Genomic DNA, 10,000 nt, shown 5'->3' with positions numbered 1-10,000 from the left:
TAAATTGAAATGTGTCCACAGCACAGACATCAGAGACATGTTGGCGAATGGTAAACCCCAAACGCGGGGTGAGCAACTGATCATTTTCTGGCGGTGTAATTGCACTTTATAGTGAATGTACAGTACTTCGCACCGGCAGGCACGGATGCCGCATTTGTAGACTATTTGGAGTGGTCCACGGTGCGCCGCACTTAAAATCGGCACATTCACATATTCATCAACATTTAAAAATAAATACATTTCTTCGCACCAGCCAATCGGCTTTGGGAACGGACTGCAAAGTCACACACAGTGTCCTGTACAGGTCTGCAGTCACCCGGAGACAGTGATAACTGTTTACTTGTTTAAAACGATTGATAGCAATAGTGCTAACATTGGCTAAAGTATTTAGCACGGCCACCAGAAGTGGAAATGCTCGAGGGGCTCTAATCAAAGAAAAAAAAAAGGAAGACGCTGCAGGAGAAAGAGTGGCTCACCTGTAGTGCAGTGCGACTCGGCAGCGCTCTCATTTTTTACATAATTTACAATGCGACCCTCTCCTTCTCCGGTGTACATAAAGCTGCCGGTACTCACAAACGGCAGCTAGCAGCAAGGCAGACACTCACTCCCGTGTTTGGTGTTTAATTCAAACAGACACTTGCTTGCAGCGTTTTTTTTTGTTTGCTTGCGTCACCACAACATCCTCTTTCGGCCATATTCTTTCGGCTTGAATTTTATTTTCGTCCAAATGCCGAAAAATGCAAATTTTTGCCATTTTCGGACAAAAATGTTCAGTGGCCGAATATTCGGTACATCACTAAACACAACCCATTATAAGGTACGTCTACTCTCTGAGTTGATCTATTGTATAATTCAGATATATGGTTGAGAAAAATGTTCCAGTGCTAAAAATTTTCAGATTGTCTGCGAGATTTGTTTTTGTAATTTTTTACAAAAAGCAAGTGTGAGGTTAAAGTTTCTTGATGTCAAGAAAAGAAGGCTAGGTTATATTTTCTGTTGTAGTTCCTCCAAAATTTCGTTTCAGTCAGGACACACCCTTCCACATCAAACTTATCCAAGCGATACTTGTCTTTTGGACCTTGCTTTGTACACTGGACAGTAAAAGTAAAGTTCACTACTGCTGATTACATTCTCCTGAGAGAAACAATAAACTCCCTCATGGAAAAGTACAGAAAGTTCCCATTGACTTTTGTTGAAATGCAATTTATATGAGATTATTGGTTGGCCCCCATATTTAAGTTTTAAGTTTAATTTAATTATTAATTAATTTAATTAAGTTTAATTTAATTATCAATTTATTGCAAATTACTTCACTTCTATTCCTCCATGTGTGGTTTGCTTCTTTTGTGGAGTACTGTATATATTTTACCTTCCCCAATACATTTCAATTAAAATGATGAAAAAAAAGACACGACAGATTCAAGTGCTATTAAAACATGAATGTTACCTCTAGTGATACCTCTAGTGATGGGGGGAAAACAAGCTTCATGAACCACTTTTTATACAGTACATGTATGTTTTTTACTCCTCTAGACGGGTGCTCTAGGTTTAAATATAAAGGCGAATGCAACCAAATGAATTTACACTGCATCTTTAAACAAAGAGGAATTAAAAAAAAACGCAATAAAGTGGTTCATGAAGCTGCATTTTTCCATCACTAGTTACCTCCAATTGAGAATCTCCCAAGGAGTTTACACACTAAAGTATTTCAGTTAGGCTAGAAAAAATACAAAATGAAAGGAGCACAGTGAGTGTTGTAACTTTTTTTTTTTAATTATCACAAGACAGTGTAAAATAAACATGCGGGGGGGTCGGATCTTAGTCAACTTAACAGTACAGGTATATAGCACTTTCACAATACTACAGCAGTACAGAAAACAAAATAATTCATTCATATGTACACAAACAAAATCTCCATTTAAAATACACAATAGCTTCCTTTACATTTGCACTCTGCATACATTAGTTGCAGTTTTGTTTCCTCTAGTTGCACGTTGTTTGACGCTTTAAATGAAAGAAGTTACCTTCAAGCATTAAGATGTTAAATTAAATGATCCCAAACTTTGTCTTTAGCAAACATTTACAGTCCAATACTTCAGAATTGACATTTCATGATTTTTTGACCTCAAGCCACATGAAGTTTAAACACCTTGGTATATTTAAGACAAAGTTTTCTGATATCTGGGCCAGTGCCCATATAGTCAAGAGCAAGTAAAGACTGTTTACATTATATACACTTAAACTACCTCTGGCGCCTGATTTTGAGATATTGATGGGGAAACGGAGCAAGATTGAAAAGTTTGATAAATATATGGTGTTCCCATTTTTGTGATTAGTCTGGCATTTGTCAAAATAATGGTTAATTTTAATGTACGTCGCGATGTTGGGACGGATGTGATGTCACCGCGTTCACTAGGCCGTCACTCCCAACCATTAGTTACAATTGAGTGTTACGCCAGATCGCTTCCCTATGAATTTAAATCTGTCATCTATGCTCGGATACTTATTTGTTATTTATTTAAACAGAAAAAAATATAACCTGACAGGCTTCTGGCTTGCATGCGTCGATGTGCTGCAGCACCAGTGTCGTCTGTCAGTAAAATGGGTGTCGTCAGAGACGGATTGATGGACCTTCCATCAGTTTAGAATCTGGAGAGTTGTGATAATGACTAAGATTAGCGTTGAATTGGGGAGACGTCTTTCAGCAGGCAAGTACGGCTGCACGTATTAGCTGTCATGCTGCCAAATAGGTTCTGGTAGCTACTAGAAGCTTGTGTTAATAAAACAGCGTAACAAAAAAACGTGTCTCAATGCAGTTTTTCTTGATAAACCATATATATTTCTCCTGAGCACCACAGGTACACTTTAACTCACTATTACAGTGACTACGTTTACATGCAGTCAATATTCGGGGTAAGGTCAGAATTCCGTTTTCTGTAATATTCAAGATAACCCGTTTACATGTGTGACTGACTGTTAACTGTACTTAAGAATTGACATTTCATGATTCTTTGACTTCAAGCCACATGAAGTTTAAACACATTGGTATATTCAAGACAAAGTTTTCTGATATCTGTGCCAGTGCCCATATAGTCAAGAGCTAGTAAAGACTATTTACATTATATAGATATTGTGCTCAATTGGAATACTCTGTCCGTAAGCGCAGCACACGGCCATCATTACACAACGACACGTAATTTACACTTTTAGCTTTCTAGTTTCAATAAAAAACAAATTTATGTCACTCACCACGCTAAATAAAGTAGTCGGCGTCCTCTTCGCTCCAAAATTTTGGTTCTTTGCTGCGTCATGTTTGTGTTTTTAAGTCGCAAGATAATTCCACATCAATGAACTCCAACTGGTCATTGAAATGGGCTTTGAAAGTAGAGTAGAAGGCGAACACACTCCACCAAACCAAACTAGGAGGCAGTGCCTGATGGACAATGTACACCACGGTTATTTTAGAGGCATTCAACTGGTCGTGTGGTCTTCATTTTTCTTAGTTGTTTGAGGGTTTAGGGAAGGGAAAAAAACTGGACAGTGTCCGGCGGACACCTCCTTCCAGTCGATCGGGGTAACGGTTAAAAAAAATTCTTACACAAGCCGTGACTACAGCGTTTAACCATTTTTATTTATTTTTGGATAACCACGCAATGTACCACCGGGAGCTGGATTGCTTTGTTTGTCCGCAGCAAAACACACGTCCCGACGCAGACATGACATCTTGTGTCTTGATTGGTTCACTAGGTCACGGGAGTAAGGTCAATTAAACAGTGCCAGAAAGATTACGAAACGGCAGCCGTGAAATTGACACCAAATCAAAAGAACTCCACCCACTATCAAATGGCCAGTGATTTAGTCTATTTCATTATTGATGACAAAAGATCGAATAATGGCTGCAATCAACACAGTGGACTGCAACATCATGAGGCGCATTTGGGAGGATTTCTCATGTCGGCTTAATGTTTGTCTGTGCTGCCTGTGATAGCCACATTGAGTACTTGTTAAACATGAAATAAAGTTTGAAAGTATGTACAGCACGTGTCCAAGCTAGAGTTTTCTATTTTTTATTTTTTAAGTATCACATAATGATTTTGGTGTATTCTTTTTTTAATCATCCTGTATGTAATGTTTGTATAGATACACACTATGGCATTTTTACTTATAGAGACAAAATAGTATGAAAATGCCGCAGAGAAATAAATGTATTAAAGTGAGGCTCGTTTAGCGCATAAATTGTTTTTGTACAACAAAGAAAGAGGTTAGCTAACAAGTGTAACACTGAGAGGACTGAATAAATAAGACCGGAGTGGAGGGAAATGCAGCGTAAGGTGAAAATAGAAGTGGCAAAGGCCAAACAAGGGGCTTACGATGACTTGTACGCTAGATTGGACAGTAAGGAGGAGAGAGACTGATCTATATAGGTTGGCAAGGCAAAGAGACAGAGATGGGAAGGACGTGCAACAGGTTAGGTTGGGAAAATGGAAAGAGTACTTTGAAGAGTTGATGAATGAGGAAAATGAGAGGGAACAAAGAGTAGAAGAGGTGACTGTTGTGGACCAGGAAGTAGCAAATATTAGTAAGGATGAAGTGAGAAGGGCATTGAAGAGGATGAAGAGTGGAAAGGCACTCGGTCCTGATGATATACCTGTGGAGGTATGGAACTGTCTAGGAGCGGTAGCAGTAGAATTTCTGACTGGGTTGTTCAACAGGATCTTAGATAGTGAGAAGATGCCTTATGAGTGGAGAAGTGTGCTGGTGCCCATTTTTAAGAACAAGGGAGACGTGCAGAGTTGCGGCAACTACAGAGGAATAAAGCTGATGAGCCATACAATGAAGCTTTTGAAAAGAGTAGTTGAAGCTAGACTGTGGGCAGAGGTGAACATTTGTGAGCAGCAGTATGGTTTCATTCAACAACAAAAAAGAGAATACCACAGATGCAGTATTTGCTTTGAGGATGTTGATAGAGAAGTACAGAGAAGGTCAGAAGAAGCTGCATTGTGTCTTTGTAGATCTGAAGAAAGCTTATGACAGGGTGCCCAGAGAGGAACTGTGGTTTTGTATGAGGAAGTCTGGAGTGGCAGAGAAGTTCAAGTGGTGCAGGACATGTATGAGGACTGTAAGACAGTGGTGAGGTGTGCTGTAGGTATGACGGAGGAGTTCAAAGTGGAAGTGGGACTACATGAGGGATCAGCTCTATGCCCCTTCTGGTTCACTATGGTAAAGGACAGGATGACAGCTGAGGTTAGACAGGAATCTCTGAGAGCAGGGAACAGGTGGAGGAGAAGCTAGAGGCATGGAGGTTTGCCCTGGAAATGAGGGGAATGAAGGTTAGCCGTAGCAAGACGGAGTATCTGTGTGAATGGGAGGGAGCTAAGTGGAAGAGTAAGGTTACAGGGAGACGAGATCAAGAAGGTGGAGGAGTTTAAGTATTTAGGGTCAACAGTCCAGAGCAATGGAGAGTGTGAAAGAAGTGAAGAAACGTGTGCAGGCAGGCTGGAACGGGTGGAGAAAAGTGTCAGGTGTGATGTGTGATAGAAGGGTTTCAGCTAAAATGAAAGGAAAGGTTTATAGAACTGTAGTGAGACCAGCAATGTTGTTTAGTCTGGAGACAGTGCCACTGAGGAAAAGACAGGAGGCAGAGCTGGAGATGGCAGAGATGAAGATGCTGAAGTTCTCTTTGGGAGTGACCAGGATGGATAGAATCAGGAATGAGTACATCAGAGGGACAGCACATGTTAGAGGCTTTGGAGATAAAGTCAGAGAGGCCAGACTGAGATGGTTTGGACATGCCAGAGGAGAGATAGTGAGTATATTGGCAGAAGGATGCTGAGTTTCCAAATGCCAGGCAGGAGGTCTAGAGGAAGACCAAAGAGGAGGTTTATGGATGTAGTTAAAGAGGGCATTAAGGTGGTTGGTGTGAGAGCAGAGAATGCAGAGGACAGGGGTAGATGGAGGCAACTGATTTGCTGTGGCAACACCTGAAGGGAAAAGAAGAAGACTACAAAGACCGAGATTTCTTGTGACTAGAAATAAATGAAGAAGAAAAATAATAGAGCATGCACACAAGGACAAAGAAATCTGGTTAGAAAAAGGGGTACCCAGAGGTCTATTTCGGGTTTTTGAGCACATTCGGGTTTTTTTCGCGTTTATACGGTCTTTCAAAACCGACTATTGCCAATATTCAGGTTCTAAAAAGGTTATTGGCTGCGTGTAAAAGTACACAGTGACTGTTCTGGAAATGACGTTGGCCGAAACATGCGTGACAATGAGCTTGTGTTTTGGTCCCAGAAATTATCCGTAAAAAAATACTCATGTGGAACAATAATTAGCTATAAATATTACTTGGAGGTTCAGTGTCCATTCCCACCCTCCGACAGAATGCGGCTTGGCTCTGTGAACTTGGCTGTAGCTATGTAGAACAAAGCAGGACCGGGCACCAGGGCCAGCAGTGACAGGTCCTGCTCCAGCTTGTCCAGGCGTGAGATGGAGATGATGCCGTATGCATGGAGCAACCAGTGACTGAACAGGACCACCAAGCGCTTCTTCTTAGCCGCCAGGTTCTTAAAGGACTGTTGGGAGAGAGGCACAATACAAAGGGAGAAAGGAAACCGGCTGGCATTAGCAACCCTTGCTGTTTGACTTTTGGCTTAGAAAGGCTAAATTATTATGAAAAGCTCACTGATAAATACGGAGCCCCTCTGGTGCCATTGTATAATTTTATTTTTATTTTTTGTTGCTAATCTGTACCCACAGTTTAGTAATCTGTACCCACTCGAATATATAGATAAAAATTGGATTTATTTGAAAACTGGTGTAGTCTTGAGTGTAAAACAGGCGAGAAACTCCATGCCATTTTGATTTTGTGGAAATGAGAGCAGGTTAAAAATAAGTGTTTTTTAAGACTAGGCAACGAGGAAACCAGCGGTTTCACCAATACAAAACTTTGAAAACACTGCTATCTTCAGGCCAGAAAATGCAATTGCGGTTTAGGTTTCATAATACAGGCTGATAGACGGGAGCGCAACGGTAGAGCCAACTTCGCGATACATATGTATCCCAATACACGATCTTCAAGGCGATACATATCCCAATATTTTACATTAATTTACTTGCATTTTTAGTGTAACAGCCATATGTACAGTATATCTAAATGATATGTTCATTATGCTGGATGGCCAAATTTTTTTTGTTAGCTCTTCTGGTTTACCACCAAGCAGGCATGCCTGGTCTGTGCACGCACTGCAGAGCAAGGAGGAGCTTTCACAGACACACCGGGAAAATGTATGAATAGGCATGAGCCGATATGAGTAAAAATATCAATGTATTAAAATTACAGCTCTAAAATGTGTTTTTTGAAATATTTGGGGAAATAATAGCATTTTTTCCATGTAATACATTCTAGTTTGTTTTTAAACAAAATACAGAAAAATTGGTACATTTAGTTTTTAAGTACATAAATGCATGCTCGCGGCTACCAAAAGAGGAACCAATCCGTAGCCAATGTTGCACTTTATACATGGTGGCCAAATCAGTAGATGCTAACTGTTGATGAAAATAGGGGGGAAATAATCTGTTTCATTCATTTGTGCTGCTACGGTTTAATAGATATTACAGTTAAATTTAATAACTGAGCAACACCATAAAGAAGACTGTTTACAGTATAAATGACTAGGTTGTGGACGAATTAGCAGCTGCTAAGTTGCTAACGTACATAAATAAAGACAACGGCGTATTAGGGCCACGTATAAATGTTTTTTCAGAGAGTGGGAGCAATATTCAGAGAAAAGCTCGCAATTTTGCCACTTTAAAAAGTAAAAAATTTGCCACATAAAGTGGCAGATTTGCAAGAAAAAAACTCAGAACCTATAGCGGAGCTATAGTCTAATGTGAGGATTCGTTGGTGGTTAATGGGACACTGTTTATAAAATGAAAAAGCAGGATGGAGACGAATTCATTCTTAATTTAAACTTTATTCGCCATACATGGCAGCTAGAGCGACACCTCCTGATCCCCTATCAGCTAACACTAACCAATCAGAAGCTCCTATACTTTAGGTAAATACAAGTGAATGACAGAGCAGCAAATTTGACGCATCAACTTAGCTACTTGTACAAAAAAATACCAAAGTGTATGAATGTGTAAATAATAATTCTGGAAAAAAATATACAAGTAAATATTTATTTTAACAAAAAAACTTAAATGCTTGATCCTCAGGGTGTGGACCTTCGCAAAGTGAGGAGTCTTTGTCGTACCCAATGCTTCAAAGAGCGAATGCTTAACATTATATTGTTAATCTCTGCTAAAGCAATTACTGTCTCCTTTTTTGAAAACCTGACATAAAAGTATTGGCACAAACATCCGAGTAGTACGCTATATGTATTTCTCGTAAGTTTCTGAGTTTTTCTCTCACAAATTTGCCACTTTAAAAACTCGCAAATTTGCCACTTTACAGACTCACAAAATTGCCAGTTTTTTTCTCACAAATTTGTCACTTTAGAAAGTGCAAATTTGCGAGTTTTTTTCTTGGAATATTGCTCCCACCCTCTAAAAAAATATTTATACGTGGCCTTAATACGCCGTCTGAAATGTTGAAAATGTCTTAAAGTGTAAAAAAAATAATTATAAAGTATCTCTTCCTTAAATAATACTTAGTAAAATAGTCTTTACCTGTATCTCGGAGGCAGACATGTACACAGCCAGAGTGACGAGAGACAGAACTAGTATTATATAGGGAAAGGCATAATCTGAAACAAAAAAACAAACAAACAAACAAACAAACGTTCATGCAATATAACTTTAAGTGAAGATGATTTGATTGATGGTGAAAATGACTGGAGGAAAAGCAGAAGCAGAGGATGATACTCACAGAGCAGTCCTCCCCCAACAGCCTGAAGCACAGTCAGGATGGGGAAGAAGTACAGAGCAGCGTAGATGCTCTTAAATCGATCCGATTTGCCTAAACCGCATGCGATCTTTTTAACCAACAGAGGGCGCAGCAGCATCATCAGCACCAAGCAGAAGGCATAATAGATTAACACAATGGTATAGCTGAGGAAGAGAAGAATTGAGAAGAAACCAAATTAGATAAGCAATTTTTTCACTCATTTCTGACAGATGTTTTTGTACATTTGTCTACATTTTGTCTTTTGGTCTATCCACTGACACATTTTTGTCTACTACCTCCAAAAGAGATCGAGTTCTTTCTATCACTGCTTACAGCAAGGAGCTGTGCAATTAAAAGTAATTCAATTACAATTTCAATTATTATACTCCACAATGACAAAATCGGCATAGTCACACCTAGGGACAATTAAGAGTGCCCAATCAACCTGCCATGCATGTCTTTGCCCGGAGAAAACCCACGCAGGCACGGAGAGAACATGCAAACTCCACCCACGAAGGCCGGAGCCTGGAATCAATCCCACTCTGCACTGGGAGGCAGACATGCTAACCAGTTAGCCACAGTGAGTGTATATAGTGTAAAGCTTTTTAAAATATGCACAGATACAAATTAACTATGACAACTAACACAATTTCTTTGCTAAACACTAGGGCTGGGTATTGATTCTAATTTCCTCAATCGATTAAATTTTGATTCACACTTGTTCAGTTCAATCGATTTAGATTTTTTTTCGATTCGATTAAACTTCAGTTTGATCCAATAATAAATATGTAATATCAATTCTTCTTAACTATCAAGGACATGATAAAAACTCCACAAACATTAAATTGCAAATAAAAATTTGCGGAGGCAGTTACTGGTTAAAGGATTTAGTTTATTAATGAAAGTAACACGAGTTATAATCACTTACATGTTCGACATACATTGACATCAGCAAGGATGAGATGAAAATATTTGCATAGTTCTAATTCACCAAATGTAAATATAAATTAAAAAGATTCTGAATTGTATTTAGCACAATAAGTCAGATCTTTTATAAATGTAAGAAAAATACTTTTAAATTCATGTGAACAGTAAATTTCAAGAAAACAGTAA

The 10,000-nt window shown here is 39.1% G+C and overlaps 2 protein-coding genes and 1 long non-coding RNA gene across 4 annotated transcripts in view; 2 read left to right on the top strand and 1 right to left on the bottom strand.

Moving 5' to 3' along the window:
- The window catches only part of LOC144048492 (uncharacterized), a 2,142-nt gene extending 399 nt beyond the window's left edge, over positions 1 to 1,743 (top strand). Inside the window, exons 1-2 of the long non-coding RNA XR_013293363.1 lie at positions 1 to 1,442; positions 1,642 to 1,743. The exon at positions 1 to 1,442 is cut by the window's left edge and continues 399 nt beyond it. This is a non-coding gene — a long non-coding RNA (uncharacterized LOC144048492). The remainder of the gene's footprint in view (positions 1,443 to 1,641) is intronic.
- LOC144048747 (glucosamine-6-phosphate deaminase 2) overlaps positions 1 to 10,000 on the top strand; it is a 267,445-nt gene that overhangs the window by 117,637 nt on the left and 139,808 nt on the right. The gene's annotated exons all lie outside the window — the stretch shown is intronic.
- jkamp (jnk1/mapk8 associated membrane protein) overlaps positions 1,749 to 10,000 on the bottom strand; it is an 18,272-nt gene continuing 10,020 nt past the window's right edge. For both annotated transcript variants that reach the window (XM_077560356.1, XM_077560445.1), the window contains exons 5-7: positions 8,870 to 9,051; positions 8,671 to 8,747; positions 1,749 to 6,572 (exon numbers count right to left, since the gene is read on the bottom strand). In XM_077560356.1, the coding sequence (XP_077416482.1) occupies positions 6,354 to 6,572; positions 8,671 to 8,747; positions 8,870 to 9,051 (478 nt within the window). In that variant the 3' untranslated portion in view covers positions 1,749 to 6,353. The remainder of the gene's footprint in view (positions 6,573 to 8,670; positions 8,748 to 8,869; positions 9,052 to 10,000) is intronic.

The sequence above is a fragment of the Vanacampus margaritifer genome, chromosome 1, assembly GCF_051991255.1.
Source record: "Vanacampus margaritifer isolate UIUO_Vmar chromosome 1, RoL_Vmar_1.0, whole genome shotgun sequence".
Lineage (NCBI taxonomy): Eukaryota > Metazoa > Chordata > Actinopteri > Syngnathiformes > Syngnathidae > Vanacampus > Vanacampus margaritifer.
This window is presented reverse-complemented; position numbering and strand designations above follow the sequence as displayed.